At 42.6% G+C, this 19,784-nt stretch overlaps 1 protein-coding gene across 1 annotated transcript in view; it reads left to right on the top strand.

Annotated features, from left to right (window-relative positions):
* FGD5 (FYVE, RhoGEF and PH domain containing 5) overlaps window positions 1–19,784 on the top strand; it is a 108,231-nt gene that overhangs the window by 42,731 nt on the left and 45,716 nt on the right. Inside the window, exons 4-5 of the mRNA XM_009320119.1 lie at window positions 5,484–5,542; window positions 5,653–5,683. Of these exons, the coding sequence (XP_009318394.1) occupies window positions 5,484–5,542; window positions 5,653–5,683 (90 nt within the window). The remainder of the gene's footprint in view (window positions 1–5,483; window positions 5,543–5,652; window positions 5,684–19,784) is intronic.

Raw genomic sequence — 19,784 nt, 5'->3', positions numbered from 1 at the left:
TAGGACAAGTAATAAAGCCATAGCTGGAACATAAAGACATTTCTTTCATCCAGAACACAGATCTGCCTGCCAGTTAACTGTATGGGAAATCTAAAAGCAAACGAATCTGTATGCAAATACTGTCAAGTTTAGTCTAAAACCAGCAATATGTAACAAGGAACTGTACACAGCCAGCATACGAGAGATGTGATCTTACCCTGGTGGCAAAATATGGAAGTCTGTAGCAAGGTGAATAGCATGTAACCAGAGCAAAATGGTATAAAGGGAATTCCAACCAGATGTGGCTGGATTTTATGCCAATGAAAACCCAAAGCATTCTGGCTAGTCATTTAGGACTTCAGGTTTAATATATCTAATCCTAGCCAGACTGGAGAGGTACTCATTACCATTATTATATGGTGGTGTGCTGGGGGGGCAGGGCATGAAGGGGAACTACGACAGAAACGATCCCTAATGCTGTACTTGTGAGAAGGCAGCACTGGAGGTAAGATGGTCCACCCTTCTCCCAGGTATCAAAATAAAAGGCAGTGGATGAAAAGGGGGGCAGCAACCCAGTACGGCAGATGGAGGGGACCTGCGCCCCACACAAACAGGGAACAGTAAGCTCAGCCACAAAGGTCTCACAACAAGCAGGGCAGCTACTGTCTCATGGCAGCAGTACATAAAACTGCCTTTGCTGCTCCTTATCCATTTCCACTGTGTGGGCATGGTTTCCAGACTCCATTAATCATTCTGTTTTGCAAACCTTTAACCTTCACATATTAAAACACACGCGCGCGCACACACACACAAAACTGAAACGTGCTGGAGTTGGGAATGACAGATTTGTGTGCCTTGAGGAAGCACCTAATTCAGACGCCTTTCAAGGGACAGCTCTTGATTTATAGAATTACACAGATTCCCCAGGAGAGTGCAATCTAGCTCTTCAAGGAAGGGGCCTGGGAGACAGGAGGTGTGGACTGCTTTTCCTTCTCTCTCACTGATTCACAGAGCCAGCCTGAAAAAGTCACTTGTTCTTGTAATGCCTCCATTTACTGTTGGCACCACTGTGACATCACTGTGAACTGCTACATAGTTCATAATAATTACAAAAGGGGCATTATGAAGTCACTCAGCTCAGAGGCTGAAGCTTGCAAACTGCTGTCAGCCTCTGATTGTGACAGTAGTGCTCCTGTGCTGGGTACCATCCAGCTACAATGCACCTACCCTGAGGATTCTGTGAAATGAGACACATAACATAGGAAAATGCACGAAGAGATGCAGTTTGTCCATGTCAGCATGGCAAGCCAATGGCACACGCAAGAATGGAGCTGCTGCTTCTATGTCTTGACTAGTTACCCTGCTTTTGAAATGCAAAGGGTTACTCCCTGACTACTCCAGATGAGTGGCTTGCATAGTACTAATGCTTCAGTTTTAGTGAGTTGTTCTGTGATCTACTTGTGCTGCTCTTAGGCCATACAGCCCTGTTCCAGCCCCGGGGAGGCAGATTCTCCCCCCGTCCCACAATTTTTTAAGCTGGATCAGGAGACCAATCTGGTTCTGATCAAGGTCCTGCAAACAGCTGGGTCAGCACAACTGAGAGCTGGCACTGGGCTCAGAGGGGAGTGACTGGCACTGTCACCAAAGTACCATCTAATCAAAGTATAGCCTGTTAGGGCCCACGTCAGATGCCTTGGCATTGCTCAGAACAAAGCCAGAGCATATAAATGAGTCAGTGTGGAGATGTCATCCCTACATTAATGAGATCACTACCACACAGAGAAGGGAATCCTGCAACAGTTAAGTAAGTGCCACATTAGCACACTGAGCATAGGCCATTAGCCACCTTTCTCCACTGTTCACTACTTGCCCCTTCTCAACCCAAATGTTTGTTCTATAAGAAGGCACAAAAGGGACATGAAACCTAAAGTTTCGCAGTGTGAACTACCTAAGACTAGTACTTAACTTCAGCTGTGCTCACGTGTGCTCTGTAAGACCTGCAGGCTTTTAGGTCTTTATTGTTCTAAACAAAAGCTTTCTGGTGGTGGTGTGCTTCATTATACATTGCGAAATGTCAGCTGTTGGAGAAGGAGAAACTCTGAGCAAGTCACAAGTCATCTCTAGGTCTTAGTTTTCCATCAGTAAACTTGGTATCCATTTGGAGGAAGGCTGTAGGGCTTAGTTGGTTAGCCAATGGAGAGATGATTGCACAGTATCACCTTTGCTTTGCAAGTTATGCTGATCAGCTGAGCTGTAGCAACTGTACAAGCTCCTAACCTGGTTAAAGTGCTTCTGTGTTTGCGACCTTCCTGGCACCAGCATGTTTTTCAGAGTGTAGAGAATGGAGAGCCATTTCAGTCATTTATTGCAATTTTATATTGTATATTGCAAGCATTTTATTAAGCATTTGGTTCTGGAGAGGATGTGATGAGGCTATGAGACAAGACGACCCAGTGAAGCAGAAATCCAAGGGTCCCCACATGGCTGCATGGCCTCCATGTGCTAAGCAGAGGCATGCAGTGAGGCCTGGAGCGCAGCTTCTTAAGTGGGAACTGGGAAGTAACCATACCACAGGGCTGGGCACAGGACTGGCTGCAGGGAGTAAAGATTACTAAAAAGGTGGCAGCTTGGCAGTGTTATAATAATCACTTGGACTTTCTTTCAGAAACTTGATGCTTGAGGGACCTGCACACCCTCTATCCCCTATTCCCAGAAGTCTGTCTCCGGACACTGTCGTCAATCTCAGAGTTCATTTCCTGGTTAAACAAACAGCAATTAAATAACACAAGACAGGCAACGCCTAGAGACACTGTCTCAAACTCGCCCTAGACAGGCCATGTGACACTGGGGTCCCTGTGTTTTGTCTCTTGGCTAAGACATATTAATCATAAGAGGAATTACAGAGTGCGACAATGCGAGTATGCAAAGGGAAAGTGGGCCTGGCCTGCTGGGGAAATGCACTCTGCTTCTTGGCACTGCGGAGCCAGGCTTGTCCACAGAGGACGTGTTGGGTGGCCAGCATTGGGCCAGGTGACCCAGAAAGAAACACATCCCCTTTCATTTGCTCTGCTATGCCTGTGTAGAGAAAACGAGAGAGAATAGAAAACTCAGTGCCTCTAGTGTGTTCCTACAGCAGTTGGGACAACCAGGAGAGGCACACCATGATCTTCAAGAGGTGTTTACAAAGTGGAACCAGGGGGAAAGGTGAAATCAAATATTTGCTCCCAGCAGGAAAGTGAAGCTAAAGAAAAAATGTAAGATTTTTCTAGTGCACTCTATTAAACTGTAGTGTAGTTCTCCAAAAGTAAGTGATTCAAAGGATACTCTTTGGCACCCATCAGCTAAAAGGAACAAAGCACTAGGGGACTCCTGGTGCTAAAGGAGGGATGGAGTAGACATCTGAGACTGATGAATAGTTCACTCTCTATATTTCCTTTGGCTCTTGCAATCTTCAGTTGCCTCCCGCTAAAAGTACACAGAAATAAGCTAAAGATGAAAAAAACGTCACTGTGACACTGTTAATTTTCTATACATGAAGCCTCATTCATTTAACCCATCATCATCAGGTTTCAAGGACTTTTTCACTCGTATTCACTATTGATTGGTTTGTAATCCTCCTTGGGGTCCATCTCCCCCAGGGTGAAAGCTCACAGAGCAGTAAGGGATCTGTAGTCTCCTCATAGAAACGGAAGCCTTTCCTTTGCTCTTGTGTGCAGTCAATACTGACATCTATTTGCAACAGGCTTTGACTGGCCCTTGGTTCCTCTGAAATAGGCAGTGGTGAATTCACTTGTTGGTGCTTGAATTCTTTGCTTTTGTAATGAATGCCTAAAGTTATTAAAACTGGAAGAACCTGAAAAATATAACTTCTGTTCCATCACATACTCCTCTTAATTTACGGATGTTGGGCAGTGAAATTGCTTTGATTATGTTTCAGTTGACCTTGCTACTGGGTTTTTTACACTCCAAGTATCCACATGACTGAATTTCAGCTTCCAGCACTTCAGGGAATGTTTCATTCCATCCTACACTGCAGTTTACTGCAGGCAGAATGAGCCAGAAACTTTGGGAGGGGAAGAAAATCCTGAAATCAAGAAGTTGATCCCTCTGTAGATACAGAAAGTGGCAGATGGTTCACCATGATGATGGAATGGGACTTTGAGCAACTCAGATACTTATATTGTGTGCCAGAATACCTGGATCCCAAGGGAATGCTAATGAGGAGGAGGGACAGAGAGTAAAAAGTCTGTAATGCATTTAGCTTGAACTGGCTTAGACATTTTTTACTGCTCAGATCTGCTATGTAAATCCCGATTGTGTATCTGATCTATCAAGTGTGATTTGGGAAGTCAGTGTTTGTGGGAAGCTGAATTTGGGTTTGGGGTCCTATCAATACTTTTCATGAGGGGTCCCAATTAAGCTTCATGTTCCCTGACAGCTAGCAGCCCCCTCATGCAGAATTTGTCGAGGAAATATAGCCACAAACTTCCCACCTGATTGTTACACCAAGGGACTGCATCATATCTCAGCAAGTCCCAGTCTCTCCTGAATAGGCTTTCAGAAGCAGGATCTGTAAGCAATGGGTTTCCAGCATACCTGGTCTGGCAAACAATGTCGCAAAGTCTTGCTGCTGAACTCATCTCCCTTGAGACCACTTCAGGTCACTGAGGGCTGCTTTTCTTTACTACTACTACTACTACTAGACTACTGTTTTAGTTCCCTACTTCACCACTGCTAAATAAGTCAAACTTTTCCCAGTAGATTCCTTTCAGTAAATATTCCATGCTTTGGTCATTTCTTACCATAAGGATGAGTTGTGAAATAGGAGCGAAATACCCTAATTAGCCACTTGTACCTCAGAGCCATACACTTTGCTTCTTTCACAGTTTTCTGTGTCTTCCGAGATGCCTACCAGTTAAGTAGATGCCACTGAGATTTCAAACAGCGTTGCCTCCTGGAGTACTGAACTGTTTGCTTTCTGGAGATATTTATGGCCATTTAGCTTAGACATTTTGTTTAGCATGCAATAAAGCTGTTTGCCTCATTTGCTTCCACAAGTCTCACAGCAGTCAGAACAGTTTGGAATATGACCATTTTGATAAAGAGCTCCCTTTTCCATGTAATTAAGAGTACTAAACACATGGTATGAGCTTCGACAGCCATGAAGCTAGCCTATTCAAAGCTAAGCACTTTCTGCTTCTCTGATAAATTTTGGACCTGTAAAAATCAACAGAAAATTTCTCTCCTTCTTCAATAAGAACACGTTTTTCAAACTTGACATCTGCCTTACCAGCTATTATATTGTACTATATTACTAGTATTTCAGTTGCGGAAACACCCTGTCATGGAAAGGACTCCAGGATGCCAGACACTGAACAACAAAGAATAAAAGTCTGGTCACTATTTTTACTGAAGGAATATGTCAGTTCAAAGTGCTCTCTAACACTGCTTTACGTCTTGGAATGAGACATCTCTTAATTGTCTCTGTTTTTTGCTGTTGACAGAAAGAAGGCCAGTCCAGAGCTTACCTCATTGCCCAGGAGCTGATGTCTTCAGAAAAAGTGTGAGTTCATTGCTACAACCTATCTGTTGCTCTCCTAAAACTGAAGCTACGCAATCCACCCTTCAGCATTGGTTTGACAGCAATTAATAAAAGTTTGTCTCTTTCCCCAGATACGTGGAGATGCTCCAGCTGTTATGTATGGTAAGTAAATAATTTTAATCACTGAAACCTAATTATTGCCCTTTTGCTTAGCTGCAATTCAGAAGACATAAAAACATTGAAGGGACTGAGGTGAATTTGAGGAGGAATGGTTTAGTGTGAACCATTGCAAAGGAATATGTCTGCCACTAACCTGCCCTTGCTACAGATCCTCAAATCTAGCATTTGTCATTCACAGGAAAAAGTGTTGGCCAACAGTGCTTGCTGGGGCTCTGAGACTGGTATAAGATGCAGAATAAGCCTAGTGCAGAGAAGGAGATGGTGATAAACAGGGGTGAACCCTCTCTCTTCAGAGAGAGGCAGACAGGAGCAGAACTATGAAACATGGGGATTTGGTTTGAATGGATTCCTTTTAAGCTTCTTTTTTCTCATAATGCAATATCAGTAATATCCAGCGTGGCCTTGATATCCACACTGTGACACAGGTAGTCACCATGGGTAAACACAGACTCTGGTGTCAGAAACTCATGAGGGAACACGCACAAAGAATCACTTGTAGTGCCTGACAGAGAGCTCTTGCATGGTATAAACCCACTGGTGGCTTTGTCCTGGAAGACTTTGTGTCTCTTTAACAGCGCTGCCACTGCTTCCCTGGAGACTGGTACACAGCTTAGGTAGCCTCGCTCTCGACATCTTTCGTGGCTGTTAGTTGCAAGGCAGTAGGGAATAAAAGCCACCACAGAAAGCATGCCCACTGCTGCTTGGAAAGAGATTCCCCGAGAAGGCAAAAAGTAGCCCCAGGTTGTCCTTGTAGGACACCCCAAACCCTAGCAGTGGACAGGAACTCTGATGGAGAGAAAAGTAATGAGGTTAGCATTGTCTTGCTGCCTGCTCATTGTGCCTCTCAAGCAAGCTGCCAAAGCTTAAGAGCCTTCTCAGGCTTGGGCAGCAGAGGCAGGAGAACAGCCTTAAATGTGACAAACACCTTGCAGACAATTGCATTTTAACAAATCAGAAACTGCCAAGCTGGTCATCTGGGAACCAAACACTTTAAGGGACTTAGCTGCTTAGCTGGAGTCTACCAATATTTTGATAAATTGGTGATAACCTGCCTAGCCATTTGCTTCATCTATCCTGGCTTTCCTCTGATTTCTGCACAGCCAAACACATTATTTGACACTAGTGACACATAGTTGTAGTTATCCATTGTCTCCTGGGGAAGCCAGGGTGGTTTCTTCACCTGTGGACTACAGGGCTTCTGATCATTGAGAATACCCACAGACCTCTTTACTGAAATTAAGATTTCCAAAAATATCATCAAGAAAAAAGAAGAGAAAAGCCTCCACCAGCTTCTAAATCAAAATAGAAGAGAAACATACACACAGGAAATTACCGTGCACAGAGATTATTAGCCACTCTGCATCATCCTATTAGCCACTCTGCATCATCCACTCTGATGCATCCTATTAAAACATTCTTAATGTATTTAATTTTCCATTTCCAAGTACATTTGTACTTTGGTACATTATGGACAGCATGTAAATGCAGGGCTGAACTAGAGTGCTTGTACAGCGCACTGTATTTAGTGGAAGTGTCTAGGACGCGCCTCTCCTTTGCATTATATTCTAGCATTTTCCATATACCTCTAGGAGATAAAAGTGGCTTACTAACATGGCCTGAAAAATAGTCAATACATAAATCCACATCTTGCAATGCACTTCAGTGCCTTTAGCCACAGCATGAATGGCTGCAGACACTCATGGCTGCTGTAGCATCATGTTACTGTCAGGCTGCCTTGCCTATGCTGTTGCTGGGCCAGGAAAGGGATGCTTCAGGGCTTTCCCAGTCCCTTCAGGACTTACTTTGCCCTTTTCTCCTTCCTCTGGTAAATCCCTGTGTGGTGAATTTGGCTCTGAGGCTATCTGTGTAAACAAGTAATTTATGCATTTTCACAATAATCCTATTTTCTGCCTGTAGAAATCATTTGGAAAGAACAGGAAATGTCATTTTTGCTCTCTTTCCAAGTTGACAACTTTAACGTGGGACGGGGATTCTGGTTTATATCTTTGCTAAAATTTTTTAGTTTAGCAGGGATGCAAGTGCATGCTGCTCCCCTCCAGCTGGATGGACTCCAAACTGTTGGTAATCCCTAATAAAAAGAATCTTCATTAAAATTACAGCTCACAGGTTAGTTAGGGAAAAACTCTGCTTGATTGCTAATTTTATCTGCTGCAGTGCTCCAGAGTTGGCTCAAAGATACGAGGGAATGAAAACAGAGTTTTCCTGGCTTGACTCAAAAATGTAACTACTCCCTGCTCTCCTGTTGGGGAACTCAGACACCTTCTAAGCAGAAATGTTTATTGCAGAAAATAAGTAACATTACCTGGAACTTGGCCTGCCAGTCCTGGAATTAAGGTTTAAGGCTTGAGGGAAATTGGCTCTGTTTTAATCATACTTAATCATTAGGTTTGGATCAGCTGGTTAATTTATCATGCAAAAGATACCAGTAATAGCACTCCTATGACTGGGCAAGTTCTTCTATTTCTGTCAGTCATCAATTTTAATTGGAAGCACTTGTTTTGTATTTATATATGTTTCAGTCCTGTAATGGAATATTCCACTGAATCCTATTTTGCTGGGATTTTGCTTCCCTGCCTGCCCATCCCACTGGAGTAGAGGGATCTTACAAGTGTTTTGCATATGCTCATTATTTCCTTAATTATGAAAGTTAGAGCACCAAAAGAGGAGTTAAAATGTCAAATTAAAATAAGAGATGGGCCTAATGTAAACCCTTGAATGAATGCATTGGTTTGCAAAGTTAAGCCACTTATAGGTTGTGAAATGTCAGAATCACTGTAACCATGCACTCTTCACTTTCCCTGTCCCAGTTCCCATTGTCTCAAGTTAGAAAGTTCACAAAGATTTGCATCAATTTTAGGATGAGATTTTGAGTGCACAATTTTGATTAATGATTTTCTTCTGCAGTGGAAAAGTATCCTTCTTGCCACATCACCAAATGCATACACTCCTTTAGGGGTTACTGGAGGCTTTTTTCAGCAGAGTCAACAAGCAAGTTTCTCAAATAAGATTTAATTGTTTCTCTGAGTTGGCTTTCTAAGTAGTGAGGATGTATGAATGCACCTGGGTTAGAGACTGAGGGAGAAGAGAGGAACAACCAGTCTGTTTTCACACTTGACTGCTAGTTCAGGCACTCCTTGGTTTAGAAGAGATCAAAAATCTTTATGGGAACAGGATCAGAGGGTTCATTTCTGTGTTTTAGCAGGTGCCTATAGCCCTAGCATACCACATCTCTACTGCTATAGACTGATGTCTGCATGATAGCTACCTACTGCAGCGGCATTCAGAAATAATCTGCAGGTTTCTCTGTTGCAATCATGTTCAATCTAGAAAGCCACAGTCCCAGCACTGTTACCTTTCCCACCCCAACTACTATTGGATCTTTATATTCACCTGTTGCCCGGTGTATTATTCCGGAAATCTAGAGAAACCATTACCAATTTTACAACATGTAAGTCCCTCAGACTACAGGGGTATTATTGCCTAACTGAGGCTTTTCAATACTGTCATAGTGCAAAAAGTTACAATGAACTAATTACTCCTTTTTGCATATTTGAATAGCATTAGGTATATTCATATCAGTAAAAAATTGTGCTTCGCTGTGCACTTGCTGTTGACACAGGTCCCACTGGCAGATGTCACAAGCAACTACCAGTGACCACAGAGTCACCAAACTGCCCTCAAGGTACAATACCTCATTCATGGCCAGTTAGGACCAAAGGCTTCCTCGACAGCATCTCAGCTCAGGCAAACATATCTCTCTGTTCCCCATCACTAACTTTCTCAAGAAAACAGTTTCTAAATGCTCATCTTCAAGTCTCAAGTCTCATCTTCTTATATAAACCCACATGTTGGTAAGGAAGGCAAGGAACTAAACCACACCCTAGCTGCTTTCAGAAAGGAAAAAAAGGCTTTGCTTAAGCCTGCAGCAGGAGCAGTTTCCCATCTCATTTCCAGGCTTGGCTGGAGCTGCTATTCATTCAGCATAACAGAATCTGTTTGGCCTTTCAGTGGAGACTTTAATAAATTGATTGATTGCCAAAATGATGACATTTCCATACACCCACTCTGCTATTGAACTGAAAGAGTGGAAACATTGTGTTAGCTCACAAACTCGGTATCAGTTGGTGTGGTAGTAGTGATAATAATCTAAAGGGTTAGCTGTTATTTGCCCTACTCAAAGGTAATGCAATTCTCTGGAGCAGGGAGTTAAGAACTCATTCCGGACTAAGCAGATGGGACTGGCAGGGCCTTCCAGTCCAAGTCCCTGATCTCTTGGTACTCACAATTTAGTTTTCCAAAGTTGATTAGGCTTTGCATTTCCTTCAGGATCATTTAATCCTCAAACTTTGTCATTCGTTTCTCCTATTTTTCTTCCCCAGTAATGCAGGATGCACTTGTCATCTTTTTCTTAGTGCATGTTCCTGAACAAAAATGCTGCAGGTTGCTTTCTCAGCCTAATGTTTCACACATCACCTTTGAGGACCAAGAGTCTGGTTTATTTGCTTCCCTTCAGCCAGTCTGTTTCAAATGACTTTACTAGATGTACACAAATCAAACTTAGAGTGACTCAGACTGCCTCAGGATTCCAGTCTGTATGGGATCAAGCATTTGCCTGATAGTGTACCATGTTCACATTTATTTTGTCTTTGGCTTTTGTATATAAAATCACCTTTTTTTGTGCATAAACCACTTTGAAGTCATTATTACTTCCCTCCAAGGCATTTACTGAATTAAGGTACCTTCTGCACTGAAAAAACACCAGCCCCAATACCTCCCTGATCAATCAAAGTTGATCCTGTTTCCTGGTTTGCATTTTCCTCATAACAATGGGCCACAATTCTTAGAAACACCAAGACCCAGATTTATGCTTCCTCAGCATTTGAACGTATCGATATGGATATGATATGAATAGATAGCTTTTGTATATAAAATCACCTTTTTTTGTGCATAAACCACTTTGAAGTCATTATTACTTCCCTCCAAGGCATTTACTGGGTTTTTGTACCTAAAAGGACAGCTCTGCACTGAAAAAACACCAGCCCCAATACCTCCCTGATCAATCAAAGTTGATCCTGTTTCCTGGTTTGCATTTTCCTCATAACAATGGGCCACAATTCTTAGAAACACCAAGACCCAGATTTATGCTTCCTCAGCATTTGAACGTATCGATATGGATATGATATGAATAGATATAACATGTGCTGGTTCTCCAGCCTTTGGAGCAGCTTGGTATCCAGCCCTGCACTGGGCATACCAAGGCTTCTGACTGCAAAATAAATCTTAGGAAATAAAAAAGAACAAAATTGTCTTAGTGCTCCAGTCACTAACTCAAAGGTACCTAAATGCACATTATCATGAAGTCAGGCTCACTGGTTAAACTCCACTTTCAGAATTCTGGTGGGCAGCACATTCTCAAGAACAAAAAATAAACATCTGATTTAGGATCCACTATTACATGTTAGACAAAACAGAACTCCATCTTTCTAATTATTTACACTTCCAGTGAATGATTGGCTGAGCCTTTTTTACTACTGTAAATTTCTTGGATGATATTCAAAGTTCTGCTGGACCAATCAAGTCATTACTTTCCTAATTAAATGCTTTAGTGAATGGAACGTGCTGGCTAAATGAAGAGCTAGCTGGCTGTTAGACCCTCTGAAGCTCTTATAAAAGCCTAAAGATGTACTGTCACAGAAGAATAGCCTGCCCTCACTTACAGTAAGCTGTTTTTTTTTCTCATTTATTTATTCATTGTTGTCTTCATCGGCAGTGGGAAAATAGCTATGTATTGGCCAGGGAGCTTCTGCAGTGGGAATGTTGAGCCAAAATAGCTTTCAGATAATCTGTGTATCTCTTAAAAGGAGAGGGAAGTCACACTAGCACATTTGGCATCAGGACAATTCCCTGGTAACAAGCCCCACTGATACAGTATTTGCAATGCATACTCTACAGCTTGCCAGTTCTGAAACTGATTTGCAGTGTTTTGGATGAATGTGTCTATTTGACTGCATGTGAGTGTGTGTTGAGGTCAGGGTTCCTGACCTAGATTGTACCCTGCAATGGCAGGATAAGAGACTAATTGTGTCTGCTGCGATAGTATTTTCTGCTGTTCATCTGGCATTGTTTCTGCTGAACTCAGTAATGAGAAATTTGGGAAGATCACTGCTCCGTGCAGATTAAGGGTCACTCACTCTGCTGCAGGAGATAAGCCACTTTTTAATTCAGGGGTGCCACTTTCACTTTCATCATTAGGAGAGAGGCTGCTGGCCGTAATGAAGATACCTCCAAGAACCACCCATGAGTCAGACTTGGCTCACAGCATACTGTACAGCATCTCATGCCTGCATTCAGCTTTAATATGGAGACTCTTCTCCCCCTTTGAACTCTTCACCCTCCCCTCAGGTGTAATGCCTAGATGTCCAAAAGAGCCTTGGACCCTGCAGTATGCAGTATCTGTTGAATCCACCTTCATTTTAGAAGTGAAAGTGGTTGTAAAAGCCTGCACCATTTTATGCAATCAGTGTAGCCTTCAGTTATATAAAGTTAGGGCTGCAGTAAGATTTCCTGTTGTCCTCCCTGGCCCACTCACAAAGAGTCAAGTAAGCTTACTTCCCAATATTATCAGTTCATTAAAATATCAGCTTGACTTGGGAAGCAATTACAATTCTAGATATACATACAAAATGCTTTTGGGATGCATGTATGTTTCATTATTTATTGAAAAGTATAGAAGTCTGGATGCCAGGTGGGAGTTGTGGCATGAGCAAGGTAAATATGCTGTGTGCAGACATGATTTCTGCAGCTGAAGTGCCAGTATCCCCACCTGGGGACTGAGGCAGAAAAATGGCCATAGTTTTCCACTAATGTATCTGCTCTGTATACTCCCTTTTTAGTTTTTTTTCTCAGCTCTGTTCCCTAATGGAAACTCACACATCTCCCTAGCCAGAATTCTCCTTGAAAATTGTAGAAATATCCTAGGTGAATTTATTCACCCATCAGTCCTTTCCTGTTCTTTAACACAGAGTAGAGGTATAAGCAGGGAAGCTGATTCAGCCATGACAGCATTAGAGATCAGACCTTTGGTTGGTATAAATTTATATAGTTTTTCTCTGGCAGGTGACTGCAAGAACAGCAGTTGATTAACTTCTTCAAAGCACTGCATCAGACTCCTTTTGAGTTAAGATTTCTTTCCCTTGTTATCAACATCATGAAGATACTTCAGAATCTGGGAAGCAGTTGAACTCTTTTCTGCTTTGTGCATTATTGCAGGTAGAAACTTCCTTCCTTCCAGTGAGATGATGCAACAAAGAGCAGGTAGAGACTTTGCTTCAACACCCGAGATCTGGAACATGCTACTTAGACTGAAGGCATTCAGAACTTTTCTAATCCAGCCACAGAGTCTAGCAATCCGGTCCTTCTAGTATAATGTGCACTTTTTGGTCACAGGAATACTTTTCCTTTCAGATATTTCTCTTGAACTGTTAAAGTGTGGCTTTGCTCTACAACCACCATCTTCTACTAGAAATTCACAATTTCAGCTCAAATACAGGCCTGATGCTGGGAACACAGTGCTGAGAGCCAGTGAGAAGGAACCTCCATTCCCCCCCTGCTGAGCAACTGCTGGTCAAACTGCCAATATAATGGTCTTGTTACTCCCTTCTCCTTCTGTTCTCCTGCCATTGTAGTCAATATGCAAGAATTAGGATTTCCATTATGATTGGATTAGCATCTTATATGCCGCTGCTTTAGAAGGTGAACAAATGACAACAGAAAACCAAGAAGGAGATTCAGCAACTGATCAGCATTTCTTGACCAATTTTAAAAGGTTTTCTTTCAAATAGAGCTATCTGTTTACCTACACTTTTAAGTAAAAATCTTGACTTTCTCTCCTCCAGTCTACTCACCTTTCTAATCTACATAGTTGCTTTCAGCCTATTGCAGGTGGCAGAACCATGAGCTTTTTACAGTGAAGGTAGACACTGATTTCAGTCCTATCATTTCCTAACTACCCCTACTAGACTGGTTGCAGTAGTCCCTGGCTCCCCAGGGATCCACAGGCCATTGGATGAACTGATCTAACTTGGCCTATTCTGTTTTACACAGAAAAGGCAAACAGATATTCTGGGTCCAGACTGAATCACTGTACCCTGGATTATTTTCAAATAGAAGTTAAAGAAGAGAAATCACCCAACATAGCAAATATATATATATATATACACACACACAGGCAGTTTTTTCTCCTGGGTAAACTACTTGCCTGAAGCAGTGGTTTAGCTGACAAGAGATTAGTTTTCCTTCCTCTCACTATGGTCCTGCAAGGTTAAATGTTCTCAGGCTAATAAAGGCTAACTGGCAGCAGGGCTGAAATGCAGAAAGGACCACATTATGTATGGGATGTATCCATCTTGCAAAATGGCTGTTGATATGCATACAGAATTGCTACAACTGATTTTTGCAGCTGGACTCCAAAGCATATTCAGCTCCATATTGGAGAGATTTAATATACAACCTCACCATTTCTGCATCTGCTCACAAAATCCTGGAAGCAAAACCGAGAACTAACTCTTGTCCCATTAACTACCCCTTTTGCCTTTGGATTAGAATATCACATTTCACACAGATGTTGAATCCTGCAGAGAACTTTCTTGCTAAGTGCTCTACCAAAAACTTCTAGCTGCTGGCATTGCTGACTCCTCTGAAAGAGTACCTGGAGATAAGTACCTGCTACAAAGGTTTCCAGGTTGCTGATCCCAGGTAAATTGGGCTACCTTTCTGTAGCCCTAAGCCAGGTACCTAAATCTTTTTTTTTTCCAGAACTCTCCTGTAATCACTGTTTCCTCTTAGCATTGACAGGCACTGCCAGCATCTCTAAAGCATCTCATGTCCCAGCACCCTACAGTGAGCCTCATTACCTCACAAAGGGTATCAGATTCTACTCCAAGAGCCAAGCATGTGACAGTTAGGCAGTGCTCCACATAAACCATAAGATCTTGTTAAACTAACCTCCTTGTCTCATGCCCTTAGAACAGGCTCCAGGTTACAGTCCCCACTTCCAGCAGAGCCCAGAAGTTCTTCAGAGGCATTCTTGGGGGAAAAAAATGTAACTTGTATGTGTTAGTGATGTGCACAAACAAAAGAAGAAAAAAAAACCAACCAACCTTTGTGGCTGTGGGTTTTGATCCTCTTTATTTCACTTAATTATTTGTAGGGTTTATTTCAGGGATGTTAGGGATTTTGGCATTGGATGGCTGTAAAGGGCTTATTTATGTGTGCCCAAAATGTAATGAAAAGTTTTATGTTTCAAAAATGTATTTTTATAGCACAGTTGCTAACCTTCTATGTCACCTAGCCAGCTGGGGTTATGCTTTCACATGCACACACGAACACTGGTGCAGGTATAGGCATAAGGCAGGAGTGAGATCTGTAGGCTCATATACCCCTGGATGAGACTGAGCTCTGTGGCCATCATACCAGAGCCTTGAACTGAACGACTTCAGTTCATGCTTCTGTTCTAAGAAATTTTTGATCCAGCAGGGAATTATACGGACTCAGTGTTTGATATGTTCTGTGTTTAGACATGGGGCTTGGGTGACAGACTTGGAGACCTTTAGGTGCCATGATTGATTAGAGTTAGTGAGACTGCAGAAGCACTTTGCATTTGATTAATGGCTTCCCAGGCACTCGGCATTTTCAATAGTGACTTTTTTTTTTTTTTAATGGATGTTTATAGTGATTACTGTTATGCCGCAGGTTTTTTACTAATCATTAGGAAGCTGGCTATCCAAGCACCTGGAATTAAATAATTTGTCTGACAATTCATTATAATCAAAGGGGCAGGCAATTAATGACTAATTAAATCCACTGAGATGCTGTGGGAAAGGAGTGTTAATCTTGTTGCTCAGCTACGGTGGAAAGTGGACAGATACAGAGCTGTTAGATGTTAATTTGGAAAAGATGACATTTCTATAACATAATAGGTTACTTAAGTACATCAGTAGTGAACTTACTACAGCTATTCACTTCCCCAGGCACAATAAGCTGAAAGAACCCTTTGGATTCTTCCCCTTTCCCCAGTCTGGATTAATTATGATGACTGAGGACTTTGAAAGGTTTCAGATTCCTTTGAGTTAGGAAAAGCATCCGGAAGACGGATTGACTGGCTTAGTTGGTTGGAAAGCCTCTGGAGTGTACGCTGGCTGAAATATGTAGTTAGATGGACTCACTCACACACCAGAAAAATACGGGAGCTGGAATAGCACAACATTGGGATTATCTGTGGTACTGGTGTAGGACACGTTGTGGAAATCAGACCCAGATAATTAGGAAACATAATAATACTCTTTCAGAAATTTTTAATATCTTGTTTTATCCAGGATATAATTAGTAAAAAAGAAAATTGTCATAATCTTTTTTTTACCTAGTTCTAGTGGCTTTTCAGAAAACAAATGCTTCATCTGTCATAGATGCATATAGGCCAACTGTATGAGATTCAACAAGGCCAAGTGCCGGGTCCTGCACTTCAGCCACAACAACCCCATGCAGTGCTACAGGCTTGGGGAAGAGTGGCTGGAAAGCTGCCCGGCGGAAAAGGACCTGGGGGTGCTGGTTGACAGCCGGCTGAACATGAGCCGGCAGTGTGCCCAGGCGGCCAAGAAGGCCAATGGCATCCTGGCCTGTATCAGAAATAGTGTGGCCAGCAGGAGCAGGGAAGTGATCGTGCCCCTGTACTTGGCACTGGTGAGGCCACACCTCAAATACTGTGTTCAGTTTTGGGCCCCTCACTACAAGAAGGACATTGAGGTGCTGGGGCGTGTCCAGAGAAGGGCAACGAGGCTGGTGAAGGGTCTGGAGAACAAGTCTTATGAGGAGTGGCTGAGGGAACTGGGACTGTTTAGTCTGGAGAAGAGGAGGCTCAGGGGAGACCTTCTCGCTCTCTACAACTACCTGAAAGGAGGTTGTAGCGAGGGGGGTGTCAGTCTCTTCTCCCAAGTAACAAGCGATAGGATGAGAGGAAATGGCCTCAAGTTGTGCCAGGGGAGGTTTAAATTGGATGTGAGGAAAAATTTCTTTACTGAAAGAGTAGTTAAACATTGGAACAGGCTGCCCAGGGAAGTGGTTGAGTCACCATCCCTGGAAGTATTTAAAAGACGTGTAGATGAGGCGCTTAGGGACATGGTTTAGTGGGCATGGTGGTGTTGGGTTGACGGTTGGACTCAATGATCTTAGAGGTCTTTTCCAACCTTAATGATTCTATGATTCTATGATTACAGTAGAAAAACCAGGAATGAATCTGAGGAGACTAAGAACTGCTCTTGCCTGGAGTCAGTTCCTACTGGTGAGGAGAGAGGAATTTTGAAGTTCTTTGCCCAGAGGCTCTCCTGCTCCTTATAGAACCTTAGCAGGATCACCGTCATACCAACCAGATCCCCAGCATGCTGAAATCAATACAGCTACCTTGATTTAATCAAACTGAAGTAGACCATCTAATGTAATATATGGATCCTTAGTGAAACATACTTTGTTGAGTTGCTCATACCTGGACATTAGCAAGTTTCATGGAAATCAGTTCTTTCAGACTCCTCCTTAATGACTCCATGTACTTATAAAACTTAACTAGACAGAAGCCAGAGTCATGAGAAATGCCGTGGTAAATCCCAGTACGGCCCAGGGAAGTTCGTAAGATTGTCCCTAAAAGTTCAGGGAACAGAATTTGACTTTTTGGCAATAGGTTTCATGATCACTAGATCCTGACAGAGGAAGATACTCAACCTATCCCATCCTGGTTCAGGGCCGGATAGAAACAGCTTGGCATCTTTCAATGAGCTGTGCGACCTTAGAGGTTTCTTTTTATCAAGCCCCTGCTTCCTTTCACAGCACATTTGGCCACTTCACATATAGTGGGGTAGGAGGCCAGGAAATGGTCTCTGAGTGGAAAAATCTAGCTGCCATTTCTATTAACTCATCCAGCAGAATCACCTCCTCAGCGATTGTTAGAGCAGCTGCATTTTTTTTTTTCTGATGAATTGGCTTCTGTGGGCAGACAGAGAATGTTTTTAATATATCTTTGAAAAAACAGTGGTTTTAATAATAACTCTGTTTGCAGAGTAGCGTGTGAAAAAATACATTCACAGCATGGATCTGGCCAGACTGGTCGGACACTAAAGCTTTCCTTCACACTAGATCTTGGGCTGAAGCAGAGCTCAGCACGAACCTGCTGGAAGAACAACTCCTGGTGTGATGGCCTTAGTCTGACAGGATGCAACTAGGGCTTTAACACCAGCTTTGCTGTGACTAGATGCTTGGGCTTTGTATGTGGTTATGAGCTACTTGACCCTTCATGAGATCACCAAAAGCCCCTTTTGGGACTTTTTTTTTTTCTCAAGAGGCAGTGTTAGCATATCCATAACATGTGGTAGACTCTGTCTTAAATCAAAGTTGGTTGTTTTCCTAGTAATACTATATTCTAGCAAGTCTTGTGGTCTGGACTACTGACCAGATCACACTAGATCGTATCGTATCAATATGGTCCCTCCTGGCTTCAAAGTTAGTGAATCTAAGTATATTCAGCTACAAAGCCTCCACTCAGGTATTTTTAATGCTGAATTTAAAAACAATACCCAATTTGAGGTACTTACTGGAAAAAACCAGCATGTGTAGGCTGGCTAACAATAAGCGAGAATGCTGCAATCCCCTAGCCTTACCTTCACATAAAAAAAAGAAAGGAAGGTCAGATAAGGACAGATAGTATTTTTATAAGGAAGGAAGCTTTGCAATCTCCTAGTCTGCAGCTGCTGCACCAAAACGAGTCAGCAGGAGCTTTCAAGCCTCACAGTTAATGTGGCCTCTCTACTGAGCTGCTGTTTTGATTATTTACTCTGGTTTTCACTCTCACCCCTTTTTTCCTCATCTTGTGCAATAAAAAGTCCATGCACTTCATGGCTTATTGGGATGCAGAAAAAGATTGGAAAAGGCACTCACAGAATTAGTTTCTAAGCAATTGTATATGAATGCCCAGTTTCTGCTCTCATCACAAACTGGGATGCACTTAGGTTTCTAATTGTTCATTTATTTTCACAGAAAAACTGAGATTCAGATACTTTTCCCATGAAGACCTGACTAGCAGAAATGGGAAATTCAACAGTAAGAGCCCAACTTGACCCTGATGGAGGAGAGTTATCTCCTTACAGGGAATACAGAGGAGAATTAAACCTGTAACAGTTCTGCAGGACCATCCTCAGGCAAACACTGAGTACTATACTAATGCTTTTCAATTACTTGTACTTTTAGCAATGCTGAAGAAGCAGGTGCTGAAATCATGCCCTTTAATTTTATTGAATGAAGGCTGCTGCTTTTGAACACCAGATACTGCTATGAAGATAAACCATCTAGTTACAGTGCCCTAGGTCCTGGCAAAGGCAGTCAGAATCCCTGGGTTAGGAACCTGCCTCATGCCACTCAGCAGCAAAGCATTCATTATACCTCTGCACAGCATCAGCTTTCCTGCCTTGCGTTGTGCATTGCCTTGCACCCTATTGCCACAGTTTGCATTCAGACCTCCACAAAGCCCAGGCAGCTTTAAATGCCTGAGCTTCTCTAGCTACTGCCAGTGAAGAGGGGATGTGTCTGGCAGCAGCAGGCAGGGGAAACAGCAGTGGCTGGTAGGAACCTGGAAAGGGCCGGGGCACCACAGGGACCAAAGTCTCTCGAGTGAATCCAGGTGCCAGCGAAGGCTCCTTTACAAGTCTGAAGCAGAGAAGATGGATTCTGTAGGAATCAGGCTTTGGCCTGAAAACATTTCAGCATCCAGAGCTCTAGATGAAGGAGACTTTAAGCAATGTTTTGCGCACAAAATATTTGCTGTCTGCTGTTGGGATGATTTTCTAATGCCTGTAGATCTGATACAAATTACCACTGCAGTTTCAGATGGAGGCTTTATTCCTCACTTCCAAGTCAAAGCTGGGGAAACATTTTGCTATGCATTCTTAAACAGGTGCCCTATTATGTACCAGAGCTGGCTACCTTTTAATATAGATGAAATTATTCCTGTGCCCACATAATTTAT

This window comes from Pygoscelis adeliae, unplaced genomic scaffold (genome assembly GCF_000699105.1).
Source record: "Pygoscelis adeliae isolate BGI_AS28 unplaced genomic scaffold, ASM69910v1 Scaffold302, whole genome shotgun sequence".
NCBI classification, from domain to species: Eukaryota; Metazoa; Chordata; class Aves; order Sphenisciformes; family Spheniscidae; genus Pygoscelis; species Pygoscelis adeliae.
The sequence above is the reverse complement of the archived record's forward strand: the minus strand, read 5'-3'. Positions and strand labels throughout refer to the sequence as shown.